Source organism: Coregonus clupeaformis, unplaced genomic scaffold, assembly GCF_020615455.1.
Source record: "Coregonus clupeaformis isolate EN_2021a unplaced genomic scaffold, ASM2061545v1 scaf0245, whole genome shotgun sequence".
Classification (NCBI taxonomy): Eukaryota; Metazoa; Chordata; class Actinopteri; order Salmoniformes; family Salmonidae; genus Coregonus; species Coregonus clupeaformis.
Genome location: NW_025533700.1, coordinates 64,753 through 82,977, shown reverse-complemented (window position 1 = coordinate 82,977; position 18,225 = coordinate 64,753). Strand labels below are relative to the sequence as shown.

Sequence of the window (18,225 nt, the reverse complement as noted above, 5' to 3'; positions counted from 1 at the left end):
CTACCAATACAGTCAGTCAGTCAGTCAAAACAACCAGGCTAGCAATACAGTCAGTCAATCAAAACAACCAGGCTACCAATACAGTCAGTCAGTCAGTCAAAACAACCAGGCTACCAATACAGTCAGTCAGTCAGTCAGTCAGTCAGTCAGTCAAAACAACCAGGCTACCAATACAGTCAGTCAGTCAAAACAACCAGGCTACCAATACAGTCAGTCAGTCAGTCAAAACAACCAGGCTACCAATACAGTCAGTCAGTCAGTCAGTCAAAACAACCAGGCTACCAATACAGTCAGTCAGTCAGTCAGTCAGTCAGTCAGTCAAAACAACCAGGCTACCAATACAGTCAGTCAGTCAATGCATGGCCATCCTATTTCTAATGTTTATTATACAAAGAATGCAGCCAGCTACATTCCCTAATGTTCTGCTTAAAGTTAAACTTGCAATGCTGTCTGCCAATAGAATACCCGTTGGTGAATTCTCACCCGAGTGGAGAAGTGCAACTGAAGCACAACAGTCTGATGCCGAGCAGAAATCACAGAAAGAAGCATTTTACATCTGCGTTTACAAAATGCAGCAAGATATTTCTTATGCGTTTCTTTTTTTTTTTCCTGTGTGAAAAGGCAGAATTGTGCGTTAACGCGACCCCTGGAAGGTAAAACAAGCTTACCTGTACAAAACTATTGGTAATTAAATGTTGGTACTTCAGCTTGACTTTAGAGTCGGTTATGAGGAGCCTTGAGGAGAATTTACAAAACACACTGTTAATACAATCCATGTTATGACAGAGAGCATTTCCTAAGAACAAGACCTACTATTAATATAGTGTTTGCTAAACAGTACAGCCATTCACAGTAGGGGTGTGCAGATCTCTCCATATTCCTAATCGCATCGGTTTTATCACACTTGATACTTGTGATCGGATTTACTTGTGATCAGAAAATCCGGAAGCGCGCTTCACTAACATTACTGCTCCATCACTCAGAGGGCATCGTTATGGTCCTTCACTAACATTACTGCTCCATCACTCAGAGGGCATCGTTATGGTCCTTCACTAACATTACTGCTCCATCACTCAGAGGGCATCGTTATGGTCCTTCACTAACATTACTGCTCCATCACTCAGAGGGCATCGTTATGGTCCTTCACTAACATTACTGCTCCATCACTCAGAGGGCATCGTTATGGTCCTTCACTAACATTACTGCTCCATCACTCAGAGGGCATCGTTATGGTCCTTCACTAACATTACTGCTCCATCACTCAGAGGGCATCGTTATGGTCCTTCACTAACATTACTGCTCCATCACTCAGAGGGCATCGTTATGGTCCTTCACTAACATTACTGCTCCATCACTCAGAGGGCATCGTTATGGTCCTTCACTAACATTACTGCTCCATCACTCAGAGGGCATCGTTATGGTCCTTCACTAACATTACTGCTCCATCACTCAGAGGGCATCGTTATGGTCCTTCACTAACATTACTGCTCCATCACTCAGAGGGCATTGTTATGGTCCTTCACTAACATTACTGCTCCATCACTCAGAGGGCATCGTTATGGTCCTTCACACATTGTTAAAATGACCCCGACAGATGAAAATGCATGATTTACTTACTTAGTCCTATTGAATGATCAAGGAAATAGGTTAATAAATAGCCTAATGCATGGCTTGCTACAACTGCCTGCATTTACTCCAGACACATTTAGATGAAGAAAAGTATTTGTAATTGGTGGCTGACTAAATACTTTTTTTCCCCACTGTATATTGGTTCACTTTAGAGAGGAGCAAAACTTCTCTCCTGACACTTACACCACAACATTTGTACAGTCAAAATTAACTATCTACATTTGTCATTTCATTGTCTAATGATGTGTCGCTCGGTAAACATACCTGGGAGAGAACAGGTCAGTAATTATACTGACAGACACCGTAGGCTTCTAAACACGCCAAGTAGCCAACCATATGGCCTCAGCCAAGTAGACAACCATATGGCCTCAGCCAAGTAGACAACCATATGGCCTCAGCCAAGTAGACAACCATATGGCCTCAGCCAAGTAGACAACCATATGGCCTCAGCCAAGTAGACAACCATATGGCCTCAGCCAAGTAGACAACCATATGGCCTCAGCCAAGTAGACAACCATATGGCCTCAGCCAAGTAGACAACCATATGGCCTCAGCCAAGTAGACAACCATATGGCCTCAGCCAAGTAGCCCACCATATGGCCTCAGCCAAGTAGCCCACCATATGGCCTCAGCCAAGTAGCCAACCATATGGCCTCAGCCAAGTAGCCAACCATATGGCCTCAGCCAAGTAGCCAACCATATGGCCTCAGCCAAGTAGCCAACCATATGGCCTCAGCCAAGTAGCCAACCATATGGCCTCAGCCAAGTAGCCAACCATATGGCCTCAGCCAAGTAGACAACCATATGGCCTCAGCCAAGTAGCCAACCATATGGCCTCAGCCAAGTAGCCAACCATATGGCCTCAGCCAAGTAGACAACCATATGGCCTCAGCCAAGTAGCCAACCATATGGCCTCAGCCAAGTAGCCAACCATATGGCCTCAGCCAAGTAGCCAACCATATGGCCTCAGCCAAGTAGCCAACCATATGGCCTCAGCCAAGTAGCCAACCATATGGCCTCAGCCAAGTAGCCAACCATATGGCCTCAGCCAAGTAGCCAACCATATGGCCTCAGCCAAGTAGCCAACCATATGGCCTCAGCCAAGTAGCCAACCATATGGCCTCAGCCAAGTAGCCAACCATATGGCCTCAGCCAAGTAGACAACCATATGGCCTCAGCCAAGTAGACAACCATATGGCCTCAGCCAAGTAGACAACCATATGGCCTCAGCCAAGTAGCCAACCATATGGCCTCAGCCAAGTAGCCAACCATATGGCCTCAGCCAAGTAGCCAACCATATGGCCTCAGCCAAGTAGCCAACCATATGGCCTCAGCCAAGTAGACAACCATATGGCCTCAGCCAAGTAGACAACCATATGGCCTCAGCCAAGTAGCCAACCATATGGCCTCAGCCAAGTAGCCAACCATATGGCCTCAGCCAAGTAGACAACCATATGGCCTCAGCCAAGTAGACAACCATATGGCCTCAGCCAAGTAGACAACCATATGGCCTCAGCCAAGTAGACAACCATATGGCCTCAGCCAAGTAGCCAACCATATGGCCTCAGCCAAGTAGACAGTAAATAGAACTAGATTGAACAACAATGACTAGCTACGCATTCTGATTCATACAGGATGTTTGGAGAAGTGGAGACGTGTGCCCTGAGACGAGTGACTGAGTGAAACAGAGCCGTGTCTGTCTGGCGAATGAGAGCAGAGGAGAGTGGCTTGTTCTAATCCAATCGTTGCAGCAGGCTCAACCGATACCAGACCCTTTCTTTACAGACAGAAGAACTAGCCAATAGTTGTTTGAAGGACACAGCTCTTCACACTGTTTGAGTGAAAGAGAGATGCAGATGACTTTTTTCCGATCACAGATAATTACAAAAAAAACTTGTGTCATAATCATATTCGGAAAATGATCCATATCCATTACGATACTGGTTTTGTCCGAGTCCTCTGCACACCCCTAGTTCACAAAACAAACATTCAGAACATGAGCTCACATGAAATGCATTTAGTCAGCAAAATGTGTATATTACTACCATCTAGTGGGTAAATGACCACATAGCCTAGATGAATGTTGTATGGGTGTCGGGGCCTGCTGTAACCTGACTGTCAACACATCAGCTACGTACTGTAATGTAGGGTAAGACTATTACTGTAATGTAGGGTAAGACTATTACTGTAATGTAGGGTAAGACTATTACTGTAATGTAGGCTAAGACTATTACTGTAATATAGGGTAAGACTATTACTGTAATATGGGGTACGACTATTACTGTAATATGGGGTAAGACTATTCTGTAATGTAGGGTAAAACTATTACTGTAATATAGGGTAAGACTATTACTGTAATGTAGGGTATGACTATTAATGTAATGTAGGGTATGACTATTACTGTAATATGGGGTAAGACTATTACTGTAATGTAGGGTAAGACTATTACTGTAATATAGGGTAAGACTATTACTGTAATGTAGGGTAAAACTATTACTGTATTATAGGGTACGACTATTACTATAATATAGGGTACGACTATTACTGTAATGTAGGGTAAGACTATTACTGTAATATAGGGTACGACTATTACTGTAATATGGGGTAAGACTATTACTGTAATATGGGGTAAGACTATTACTGTAATATAGGGTAAGACTATTACTGTAATATGGGGTACGACTATTACTGTAATGTGGGGTAAGACTATTACTGTAATATGGGGTAAGACTATTACTGTAATATAGGGTATGACTATTACTGTAATATAGGGTAAGACTATAACTGTAATATAGGGTAAGACTATTACTGTAATATAGGGTAAGACTATTACTGTAATATGGGGTAAGACTATTACTGTAATATAGGGTACGACTATAACTGTAATATGGGGTAAGACTATTACTGTAATGTAGGGTAAGACTATTACTGTAATGTAGGGTAAGACAATTACTGTAATGTAGGGTAAGACTATTACTGTAATGTAGGGTACAACTATTACTGTAATGTAGGGTAAGACTTTTACTGTAATGTAGGGTAAGACTACTGTAATATGGGGTAAGACTATTACTGTAATATAGGGTAAGACTATTACTGTAATGTAGGGTAAGACTATTACTGTAATATAGGGTAAGACTATTACTGTAATATAGGGTAAGACTATTACTGTAATGTAGGGTAAGACTATAACTGTAATGTAGGGTAAGACTATTACTGTAATATAGGGTACAACTATTACTGTAATATAGGGTAAGACTATTACTGTAATATAGAGTACGACTATTACTGTAATGTAGGGTAAGACTATTACTGTAATATAGGGTAAGACTATTACTGTAATATAGGGTAAGACTATTACTGTAATATGGGGTAAGACTATTACTGTAATATAGGGTAAGACTATTACTGTAATATAGGGTAAGACTATTACTGTAATATAGGGTACGACTATTACTGTAATGTAGGGTAAGACTATTACTGTAATATAGGGTAAGACTATTACTGTAATATAGGGTAAGACTATTACTGTAATATAGGGTAAGACTATTACTGTTAGTTAGCCTTAGATCTGCCCCCTGGATCAAGACACTACAGATTAACAGTCATATCTTCAATACAGTCTACTATGTTCAATACAGTCTACTCTGTTCTAGAATGTAGAATACTATCTTCAATACAGTCTACTATGTTCTAGAATGTTCAGTCTACTATGTTCTAGAATGTAGAATACTATCTTCAATACAGTCTACTATGTTCTAGAATGTTCAGTCTACTATGTTCTAGAATGTAGAATACTATCTTCAATACAGTCTACTCTGTTCTAGAATGTAGAATACTATCTTCAATACAGTCTACTATGTTCTAGAATGTAGAATACTATCTTCAATACAGTCTACTCTGTTCTAGAATGTAGAATACTATCTTCAATTCAGTCTACTCTGTTCTAGAATGTTCAGTCTACTATGTTCTAGAATGTAGAATACTATCTTCAATTCAGTCTACTATGTTCTAGAATGTAGAATACTATCTTCAATACAGTCTACTCTGTTCTAGAATGTAGAATACTATCTTCAATTCAGTCTACTATGTTCTAGAATGTAGAATACTATCTTCAATTCAGTCTACTATGTTCTAGAATGTAGAATACTATCTTCAATACAGTCTACTATGTTCTAGAATGTAGAATACTATCTTCAATACAGTCTACTCTGTTCTAGAATGTAGAATACTATCTTCAATACAGTCTACTATGTTCTAGAATGTAGAATACTATCTTCAATACAGTCTACTATGTTCTAGAATGTTCAGTCTACTCTGTTCTAGAATGTAGAATACTATCTTCAATTCAGTCTACTATGTTCTAGAATGTAGAATACTATCTTCAATTCAGTCTACTCTGTTCTAGAATGTTCAGTCTACTATGTTCTAGAATGTAGAATACTATCTTCAATTCAGTCTACTATGTTCTAGAATGTAGAATACTATCTTCAATACGGTCTACTCTGTTCTAGAATGTAGAATACTATCTTCAATTCAGTCTACTATGTTCTAGAATGTAGAATACTATCTTCAATTCAGTCTACTATGTTCTAGAATGTAGAATACTATCTTCAATTCAGTCTACTATGTTCTAGAATGTAGAATACTATCTTCAATACAGTCTACTCTGTTCTAGAATGTAGAATACTATCTTCAATTCAGTCTACTATGTTCTAGAATGTAGAATACTATCTTCAATTCAGTCTACTCTGTTCTAGAATGTAGAATACTATCTTCAATTCAGTCTACTATGTTCTAGAATGTAGAATACTATCTTCAATTCAGTCTACTATGTTCTAGAATGTAGAATACTATCTTCAATACAGTCTACTATGTTCTAGAATGTAGAATACTATCTTCAATACAGTCTACTCTGTTCTAGAATGTAGAATACTATCTTCAATTCAGTCTACTATGTTCTAGAATGTAGAATACTATCTTCAATTCAGTCTACTATGTTCTAGAATGTAGAATACTATCTTCAATACAGTCTACTATGTTCTAGAATGTAGAATACTATCTTCAATACAGTCTACTCTGTTCTAGAATGTAGAATACTATCTTCAATTCAGTCTACTATGTTCTAGAATGTAGAATACTATCTTCAATACAGTCTACTATGTTCTAGAATGTAGAATACTATCTTCAATACAGTCTACTCTGTTCTAGAATGTAGAATACTATCTTCAATACAGTCTACTCTGTTCTAGAATGTAAATACTATCTTCAATTCAGTCTACTATGTTCTAGAATGTAGAATACTATCTTCAATACAGTCTACTATGTTCTAGAATGTAGAATACTATCTTCAATTCAGTCTACTATGTTCTAGAATGTAGAATACTATCTTCAATACAGTCTACTCTGTTCTAGAATGTAGAATACTATCTTCAATTCAGTCTACTATGTTCGTAGAATGTAGAATACTATCTTCAATTCAGTCTACTCTGTTCTAGAATGTAGAATACTATCTTCAATACAGTCTACTCTGTTCTAGAATGTAGAATACTATCTTCAATTCAGTCTACTCTGTTCTAGAATGTAGAATACTATCTTCAATACAGTCTACTATGTTCTAGAATGTAGAATACTATCTTCAATTCAGTCTACTCTGTTCTAGAATGTAGAATACTATCTTCAATACAGTCTACTATGTTCTAGAATGTAGAATACTATCTTCAATACAGTCTACTATGTTCTAGAATGTAGAATACTATCTTCAATTCAGTCTACTATGTTCTAGAATGTAGAATACTATCTTCAATACAGTCTACTATGTTCTAGAATGTAGAATACTATCTTCAATACAGTCTACTCTGTTCTAGAATGTAGAATACTATCTTCAATTCAGTCTACTATGTTCTAGAATGTAGAATACTATCTTCAATTCAGTCTACTATGTTCTAGAATGTAGAATACTATCTTCAATACAGTCTACTATGTTCTAGAATGTAGAATACTATCTTCAATACAGTCTACTCTGTTCTAGAATGTAGAATACTATCTTCAATTCAGTCTACTATGTTCTAGAATGTAGAATACTATCTTCAATTCAGTCTACTATGTTCTAGAATGTAGAATACTATCTTCAATACAGTCTACTATGTTCTAGAATGTAGAATACTATCTTCAATACAGTCTACTATGTTCTAGAATGTAGAATACTATCTTCAATTCAGTCTACTATGTTCTAGAATGTAGAATACTATCTTCAATACAGTCTACTATGTTCTAGAATGTAGAATACTATCTTCAATACAGTCTACTCTGTTCTAGAATGTAGAATACTATCTTCAATTCAGTCTACTATGTTCTAGAATACTATCTTCAATTCAGTCTACTATGTTCTAGAATGTAGAATACTATCTTCAATACAGTCTACTATGTTCTAGAATGTAGAATACTATCTTCAATACAGTCTACTCTGTTCTAGAATGTAGAATACTATCTTCAATTCAGTCTACTATGTTCTAGAATGTAGAATACTATCTTCAATTCAGTCTACTATGTTCTAGAATGTAGAATACTATCTTCAATACAGTCTACTATGTTCTAGAATGTTATCATTAGAATACTATCTTCAATACAGTCTACTCTGTTCTAGAATGTAGAATACTATCTTCAATTCAGTCTACTATGTTCTAGAATGTAGAATACTATCTTCAATTCAGTCTACTATGTTCTAGAATGTAGAATACTATCTTCAATACAGTCTACTATGTTCTAGAATGTTCAGTCTACTATGTTCTAGAATGTAGAATACTATCTTCAATACAGTCTACTCTGTTCTAGAATGTAGAATACTATCTTCAATACAGTCTACTCTGTTCTAGAATGTAGAATACTATCTTCAATTCAGTCTACTATGTTCTAGAATGTAGAATACTATCTTCAATTCAGTCTACTATGTTCTAGAATGTAGAATACTATCTTCAATACAGTCTACTCTGTTCTAGAATGTTCAGTCTACTATGTTCTAGAATGTAGAATACTATCTTCAATACAGTCTACTCTGTTCTAGAATGTAGAATACTATCTTCAATTCAGTCTACTATGTTCTAGAATGTAGAATACTATCTTCAATTCAGTCTACTATGTTCTAGAATGTAGAATACTATCTTCAATTCAGTCTACTATGTTCTAGAATGTAGAATACTATCTTCAATACAGTCTACTATGTTCTAGAATGTAGAATACTATCTTCAATTCAGTCTACTATGTTCTAGAATGTAGAATACTATCTTCAATACAGTCTACTCTGTTCTAGAATGTAGAATACTATCTTCAATACAGTCTACTCTGTTCTAGAATGTAGAATACTATCTTCAATTCAGTCTACTATGTTCTAGGAATGTAGAATACTATCTTCAATTCAGTCTACTATGTTCTAGAATGTAGAATACTATCTTCAATACAGTCTACTCTGTTCTAGAATGTAGAATACTATCTTCAATTCAGTCTACTATGTTCTAGAATGTAGAATACTATCTTCAATTCAGTCTACTATGTTCTAGAATGTAGAATACTATCTTCAATACAGTCTACTCTGTTCTAGAATGTAGAATACTATCTTCAATACAGTCTACTATGTTCTAGAATGTAGAATACTATCTTCAATACAGTCTACTCTGTTCTAGAATGTTCAGTCTACTATGTTCTAGAATGTAGAATACTATCTTCAATACAGTCTACTCTGTTCTAGAATGTAGAATACTATCTTCAATTCAGTCTACTATGTTCTAGAATGTAGAATACTATCTTCAATTCAGTCTACTATGTTCTAGAATGTAGAATACTATCTTCAATACAGTCTACTCTGTTCTAGAATGTAGAATACTATCTTCAATACAGTCTACTCTGTTCTAGAATGTAGAATACTATCTTCAATTCAGTCTACTATGTTCTAGAATGTAGAATACTATCTTCAATTCAGTCTACTATGTTCTAGAATGTAGAATACTATCTTCAATACAGTCTACTCTGTTCTAGAATGTAGAATACTATCTTCAATTCAGTCTACTATGTTCTAGAATGTAGAATACTATCTTCAATCAGTCTCTCTGTTCTATCAGTCTACTATGTTCTAGAATGTAGAATACTATCTTCAATACAGTCTACTCTGTTCTAGAATGTAGAATACTATCTTCAATACAGTCTACTATGTTCTAGAATGTAGAATACTATCTTCAATACAGTCTACTATGTTCTAGAATGTTCAGTCTACTATGTTCTAGAATGTAGAATACTCACATGACTGAGTTGTCATCCACTAAAATATCACAACTATGGGCAGGACACGAAATGGTCTGAAACCAGATGACACATTTAGTTACACATATGTTCTGGTTGATAATGAATGATAATGTAGAATGATATTGTAGGACGCGTCAGTACCTGTCCCATCCCCTCCTCCATGATTTTGGTCGTCAGGTAATCTCCCCAGCACTGCATGCAGAACTTGTGTCCACACTCCAGGCCAGTGAAATACTGTGGAAAACAGAAACCCATTCCTTTAGATATAGACACCACCACACCAAACAGCTGAGCCTCAGGTCTCCAACCAGAGAGGGCAATCCTTCCTTTAGATATAGAAACCACCACACCAAACAGCTGAGCCTCAGGTCTCCAACCAGAGAGGATCATCCTTCCAGAGCACGCCGTTTGTCACAGCTTCATCTGCATCCCAAATGTCACCCTATTCCCTCTGGGCCCTGGTCAAAAGTAGTGCACTACGAAGGGAATAGGGTGCTATTTGGGATGCAGACTACAGTACACGCCTTGACTCTCAGGAGATGAGAACACCGTTCTAGAAACTGATGGACCTGTTTGGTTCTCACCTGTTTTTCTTACAGACATTATGGGTTTGTTCCATTGCAGCCGCCCAGCATTGCAGGGTGAGTCGCAACCAAGAGAGATCTACAAATCACCTTGATCATAAATAACTCTCAGTAGTCACTGTTATTTGTAGATCAGTTAGTCAGGTCACAGTTTACCCACAGACTAGTGCATAACAGGTTAGACGCTGTGGAACACGCCCAGACCTAGCCCAGGACTGTCACGAGACACGAGCCCCTGATCGACCAACTCCTTTCAGTTGCTTTTCAAACGCCTCCTGTTCCTCAGCTTTAATGCTTTGTGTCCAAATACAGCCTAGTTGTAGTAATCTAGTGATTAGGAAGTGGAGAAAGCAGATCATTAGAAACCTTCCCTAAAAAGGTCCAGACTCTATACTGTTGCAATGCACGGAGCAGTGTAGGCCCAATCACAACACATTACTACAGATGGTGATCCCTGAAGGAATTGAACCCACAACCTTGCTGTTACTAATGCCAACTGAGAAACACAAGACTAATCTTCAACAACACAATTTGTATGCACGTGTTTTGTGTGCGTACGTGTTTTGTGTGCGTACGTGTTTTGTGTGCGTACGTGTTTTGTGTGCGTACCTGTTTTGTGTGCGTACCTGTTTTGTGTGCGTACCTGTTTTGTGTGCGTACGTGTTAGATGATGATGTCCTATAGGGATTAATAACTTGTTAGGTCCTGTCGGTGGTATTGATAACTTGTCTGGAACCATCGCACAGGAAGCCCAATAACTTGTTAGGTCCTGTCGGTGGTATTGATAACTTGTCTGGAACCATCGCACAGGAAGCCCAATAACTTGTTAGGTCCTGTCGGTGAGCACCAGTATCACTGTCTGTGGAGTCATGGACAACAGTACACTGTTCAGTACTGCAGTTTGAAATGAACAACCACAATCTATTCACGTGCCATGCGGGATTCGAACCGCTGGTCCAGGTCTAGCAAGCCCTACTCCTGAACACACTCACAGATGTAACACTGAAGCATCAGGTGAGAAGAGCCTTGGTCCTCAAGAAAGTTAAATGAAACATCTGATAACAAACGTGCTTTAAAAAAAATAATAATAATACCACAATCTCAACAGAAGCAACAAATCTTTATAATGTAAAAACCCTCTTCATCTGAGAGTACTGTCTGAGTTAGGGTGGTTTAGATTGATATGACTGAGTTAGGGTAGTTTAGATTGATATGACTGAGTTAGGGTGGTTTAGATTGATACTGACTGAGTTAGGGTGGTTTAGATTGATACTGTCTGAGTTAGGGTGGTTTAGATTGATACTGTCTGAGTTAGGGTGGTTTAGATTGATATGACTGAGTTAGGGTGGTTTAGATTGATATGACTGAGTTAGGGTAGTTTAGATTGATATGACTGAGTTAGGGTGGTTTAGATTGATACTGACTGAGTTAGGGTGGTTTAGATTGATACTGTCTGAGTTAGGGTGGTTTAGATTGATACTGTCTGAGTTAGGGTGGTTTAGATTGATATGACTGAGTTAGGGTGGTTTAGATTGATATGACTGAGTTAGGGTGGTTTAGATTGATATGACTGAGTTAGGGTGGTTTAGATTGATACTGACTGAGTTAGGGTGGTTTAGATTGATACTGTCTGAGTTAGGGTGGTTTAGATTGATACTGTCTGAGTTAGGGTGGTTTAGATTGATATGACTGAGTTAGGGTGGTTTAGATTGATACTGACTGAGTTAGGGTAGTTTAGATTGATATGACTGAGTTAGGGTGGTTTAGATTGATACTGACTGAGTTAGGGTGGTTTAGATTGATACTGTCTGAGTTAGGGTGGTTTAGATTGATACTGTCTGAGTTAGGGTGGTTTAGATTGATACTGACTGAGTTAGGGTGGTTTAGATTGATACTGACTGAGTTAGGGTGGTTTAGATTGATATGACTGAGTTAGGGTGGTTTAGATTGATACTGACTGAGTTAGGGTGGTTTAGATTGATATGTCTGAGTTAGGGTAGTTTAGATTGATATGACTGAGTTAGGGTGGTTTAGATTGATACTGTCTGAGTTAGGGTGGTTTAGATTGATACTGTCTGAGTTAGGGTAGTTTAGATTGATACTGTCTGAGTTAGTGTGGTTTAGATTGATACTGACTGAGTTAGGGTGGTTTAGATTGATATGACTGAGTTAGGGTGGTTTAGATTGATACTGACTGAGTTAGGGTGGTTTAGATTGATATGACTGAGTTAGGGTGGTTTAGATTGATATGACTGAGTTAGGGTAGTTTAGATTGATACTGTCTGAGTTAGGGTGGTTTAGATTGATACTGACTGAGTTAGGGTGGTTTAGATTGATATGACTGAGTTAGGGTAGTTTAGATTGATACTGACTGAGTTAGGGTGGTTTAGATTGATATGACTGAGTTAGGGTGGTTTAGATTGATACTGACTGAGTTAGGGTGGTTTAGATTGATACTGTCTGAGTTAGGGTGGTTTAGATTGATATGACTGAGTTAGGGTGGTTTAGATTGATATGACTGAGTTAGGGTGGTTTAGATTGATATGTCTGAGTTAGGGTGGTTTAGATTGATATGACTGAGTTAGGGTGGTTTAGATTGATATGACTGAGTTAGGGTGGTTTAGATTGATACTGACTGAGTTAGGGTAGTTTAGATTGATACTGACTGAGTTAGGGTGGTTTAGATTGATATGACTGAGTTAGGGTGGTTTAGATTGATACTGACTGAGTTAGGGTGGTTTAGATTGATATGACTGAGTTAGGGTGGTTTAGATTGATACTGACTGAGTTAGGGTGGTTTAGATTGATACTGACTGAGTTAGGGTGGTTTAGATTGATATGACTGAGTTAGGGTGGTTTAGATTGATATGACTGAGTTAGGGTGGTTTAGATTGATATGTCTGAGTTAGGGTGGTTTAGATTGATATGACTGAGTTAGGGTAGTTTAGATTGATACTGACTGAGTTAGGGTGGTTTAGATTGATACTGACTGAGTTAGGGTGGTTTAGATTGATACTGACTGAGTTAGGGTGGTTTAGATTGATACTGACTGAGTTAGGGTGGTTTAGATTGATACTGACTGAGTTAGGGTGGTTTAGATTTATATGACTGAGTTAGGGTGGTTTAGATTGATACTGACTGAGTTAGGGTGGTTTAGATTGATACTGACTGAGTTAGGGTGGTTTAGATTGATACTGTCTGCGTTAGGGTGGTTTAGATTGATACTGACTGAGTTAGGGTGGTTTAGATTGATATGACTGAGTTAGGGTAGTTTAGATTGATATGACTGAGTTAGGGTGGTTTAGATTGATATGACTGAGTTAGGGTAGTTTAGATTGATATGACTGAGTTAGGGTAGTTTAGATTGATATGACTGAGTTAGGGTGGTTTAGATTGATATGACTGAGTTAGGGTGGTTTAGATTGATACTGACTGAGTTAGGGTGGTTTAGATTGATACTGACTGAGTTAGGGTGGTTTAGATTGATATGACTGAGTTAGGGGTGGTTTAGATTGATACTGACTGAGTTAGGGTGGTTTAGATTGATACTGACTGAGTTAGGGTGGTTTAGATTGATACTGTCTGAGTTAGGGTGGTTTAGATTGATACTGACTGAGTTAGGGTGGTTTAGATTGATACTGACTGAGTTAGGGTGGTTTAGATTGATACTGTCTGAGTTAGGGTGGTTTAGATTGATATGACTGAGTTAGGGTGGTTTAGATTGATATGACTGAGTTAGGGTAGTTTAGATTGATACTGACTGAGTTAGGGTGGTTTAGATTGATACTGACTGAGTTAGGGTGGTTTAGATTGATATGACTGAGTTAGGGTGGTTTAGATTGATACTGACTGAGTTAGGGTGGTTTAGATTGATACTGACTGAGTTAGGGTGGTTTAGATTGATATGACTGAGTTAGGGTGGTTTAGATTGATACTGACTGAGTTAGGGTGGTTTAGATTGATATGACTGAGTTAGGGTGGTTTAGATTGATACTGACTGAGTTAGGGTGGTTTAGATTGATACTGACTGAGTTAGGGTGGTTTAGATTGATATGACTGAGTTAAGGTGGTTTAGATTGATACTGACTGAGTTAGGGGTGGTTTAGATTGATATGACTGAGTTAGGGTGGTTTAGATTGATACTGACTGAGTTAGGGTGGTTTAGATTGATACTGACTGAGTTAGGGTGGTTTAGATTGATATGACTGAGTTAGGGTGGTTTAGATTGATACTGACTGAGTTAGGGTGGTTTAGATTGATATGACTGAGTTAGGGTGGTTTAGATTGATACTGACTGAGTTAGGGTGGTTTAGATTGATATGACTGAGTTAGGGTGGTTTAGATTGATATGACTGAGTTAGGGTAGTTTAGATTGATATGACTGAGTTAGGGTGGTTTAGATTGATATGACTGAGTTAGGGTGGTTTAGATTGATATGACTGAGTTAGGGTGGTTTAGATTGATATGACTGAGTTAGGGTAGTTTAGATTGATACTGACTGAGTTAGGGTGGTTTAGATTGATATGACTGAGTTAGGGTGGTTTAGATTGATACTGACTGAGTTAGGGTGGTTTAGATTGATACTGTCTGAGTTAGGGTGGTTTAGATTGATACTGACTGAGTTAGGGTGGTTTAGATTGATACTGACTGAGTTAGGGTAGTTTAGATTGATACTGACTGAGTTAGGGTGGTTTAGATTGATACTGACTGAGTTAGGGTGGTTTAGATTGATACTGACTGAGTTAGGGTGGTTTAGATTGATACTGACTGAGTTAGGGTGGTTTAGATTGATACTGTCTGAGTTAGAGTGGTTTAGATTGATATGACTGAGTTAGGGTGGTTTAGATTGATATGACTGAGTTAGGGTAGTTTAGATTGATACTGACTGAGTTAGGGTGGTTTAGATTGATACTGACTGAGTTAGGGTGGTTTAGATTGATATGACTGAGTTAGGGTGGTTTAGATTGATATGACTGAGTTAGGGTGGTTTAGATTGATATGACTGAGTTAGGGTAGTTTAGATTGATACTGACTGAGTTAGGGTGGTTTAGATTGATATGACTGAGTTAGGGTGGTTTAGATTGATATGACTGAGTTAGGGTGGTTTAGATTGATATGACTGAGTTAGGGTGGTTTAGATTGATACTGACTGAGTTAGGGTGGTTTAGATTGATATGACTGAGTTAGGGTGGTTTAGATTGATACTGACTGAGTTAGGGTGGTTTAGATTGATACTGACTGAGTTAGGGTGGTTTAGATTGATACTGACTGAGTTAGGGTGGTTTAGATTGATACTGACTGAGTTAGGGTGGTTTAGATTGATACTGACTGAGTTAGGGTGGTTTAGATTGATACTGACTGAGTTAGGGTGGTTTAGATTGATACTGTCTGAGTTAGGGTGGTTTAGATTGATACTGTCTGAGTTAGGGTGGTTTAGATTGATACTGACTGAGTTAGGGTGGTTTAGATTGATACTGACTGAGTTAGGGTGGTTTAGATTGATACTGTCTGAGTTAGGGTGGTTTAGATTGATACTGACTGAGTTAGGGTGGTTTAGATTGATATGACTGAGTTAGGGTAGTTTAGATTGATATGACTGAGTTAGGGTGGTTTAGATTGATACTGACTGAGTTAGGGTGGTTTAGATTGATATGACTGAGTTAGGGTGGTTTAGATTGATACTGACTGAGTTAGGGTGGTTTGGATTGATACTGACTGAGTTAGGGTGGTTTAGATTGATACTGACTGAGTTAGGGTGGTTTAGATTGATACTGACTGAGTTAGGGTGGTTTAGATTGATACTGTCTGAGTTAGGGTGGTTTAGATTGATATGTCTGAGTTAGGGTAGTTTAGATTGATACTGACTGAGTTAGGGTAGTTTAGATTGATATGTCTGAGTTAGGGTAGTTTAGATTGATATGACTGAGTTAGGGTGGTTTAGATTGATATGTCTGAGTTAGGGTAGTTTAGATTGATACTGACTGAGTTAGGGTAGTTTAGATTGATATGTCTGAGTTAGGGTAGTTTAGATTGATATGACTGAGTTAGGGTGGTTTAGATTGATATGACTGAGTTAGGGTGGTTTAGATTGATACTGACTGAGTTAGGGTGGTTTAGATTGATATGACTGAGTTAGGGTAGTTTAGATTGATATGACTGAGTTAGGGTGGTTTAGATTGATACTGACTGAGTTAGGGTGGTTTAGATTGATATGTCTGAGTTAGGGTGGTTTAGATTGATATGACTGAGTTAGGGTGGTTTAGATTGATACTGTCTGAGTTAGGGTGGTTTAGATTGATACTGACTGAGTTAGGGTGGTTTAGATTGATACTGACTGAGTTAGGGTGGTTTAGATTGATACTGACTGAGTTAGGGTGGTTTAGATTGATACTGACTGAGTTAGGGTGGTTTAGATTGATACTGACTGAGTTAGGGTGGTTTAGATTGATACTGTCTGAGTTAGGGTGGTTTAGATTGATACTGACTGAGTTAGGGTGGTTTAGATTGATACTGACTGAGTTAGGGTAGTTTAGATTGATACTGACTGAGTTAGGGTGGTTTAGATTGATATGACTGAGTTAGGGTGGTTTAGATTGATACTGACTGAGTTAGGGTGGTTTAGATTGATACTGACTGAGTTAGGGTGGTTTAGATTGATACTGTCTGAGTTAGGGTGGTTTAGATTGATATGACTGAGTTAGGGTGGTTTAGATTGATATGACTGAGTTAGGGTAGTTTAGATTGATACTGACTGAGTTAGGGTGGTTTAGATTGATACTGACTGAGTTAGGGTGGTTTAGATTGATATGACTGAGTTAGGGTGGTTTAGATTGATATGACTGAGTTAGGGTGGTTTAGATTGATATGACTGAGTTAGGGTAGTTTAGATTGATATGACTGAGTTAGGGTGGTTTAGATTGATATGACTGAGTTAGGGTGGTTTAGATTGATATGACTGAGTTAGGGTGGTTTAGATTGATATGACTGAGTTAGGGTGGTTTAGATTGATACTGACTGAGTTAGGGTGGTTTAGATTGATATGACTGAGTTAGGGTGGTTTAGATTGATACTGACTGAGTTAGGGTGGTTTAGATTGATACTGACTGAGTTAGGGTGGTTTAGATTGATACTGACTGAGTTAGGGTGGTTTAGATTGATACTGACTGAGTTAGGGTGGTTTAGATTGATACTGACTGAGTTAGGGTGGTTTAGATTGATACTGACTGAGTTAGGGTGGTTTAGATTGATACTGTCTGAGTTAGGGTAGTTTAGATTGATACTGTCTGAGTTAGGGTGGTTTAGATTGATACTGACTGAGTTAGGGTGGTTTAGATTGATACTGACTGAGTTAGGGTGGTTTAGATTGATACTGACTGAGTTAGGGTGGTTTAGATTGATACTGTCTGAGTTAGGGTGGTTTAGATTGATACTGACTGAGTTAGGGTGGTTTAGATTGATATGACTGAGTTAGGGTAGTTTAGATTGATACTGACTGAGTTAGGGTGGTTTAGATTGATACTGACTGAGTTAGGGTGGTTTAGATTGATATGACTGAGTTAGGGTGGTTTAGATTGATACTGACTGAGTTAGGGTGGTTTAGATTGATACTGACTGAGTTAGGGTGGTTTAGATTGATACTGACTGAGTTAGGGTGGTTTAGATTGATACTGACTGAGTTAGGGTGGTTTAGATTGATACTGTCTGAGTTAGGGTGGTTTAG

At 38.1% G+C, this 18,225-nt stretch overlaps 1 protein-coding gene and 1 non-coding gene across 5 annotated transcripts in view; both read right to left on the bottom strand.

The window, feature by feature from the left end:
• Nucleotides 1-18,225, bottom strand: part of LOC121531501 (E3 ubiquitin-protein ligase arih1) — a 78,644-nt gene that overhangs the window by 39,357 nt on the left and 21,062 nt on the right. For all 4 annotated transcript variants that reach the window (XM_041836741.1, XM_041836742.1, XM_041836744.1 and 1 more), the window contains exons 4-6: nt 10,063-10,155; nt 9,919-9,974; nt 669-735 (exon numbers count right to left, since the gene is read on the bottom strand). In XM_041836741.1, the coding sequence (XP_041692675.1) occupies nt 669-735; nt 9,919-9,974; nt 10,063-10,155 (216 nt within the window). The remainder of the gene's footprint in view (nt 1-668; nt 736-9,918; nt 9,975-10,062; nt 10,156-18,225) is intronic.
• Nucleotides 11,294-11,423, bottom strand: LOC121532396. Its single transcript, XR_005994300.1, has one exon. It is a non-coding gene; the product is annotated as a small Cajal body-specific RNA 14 (non-coding RNA).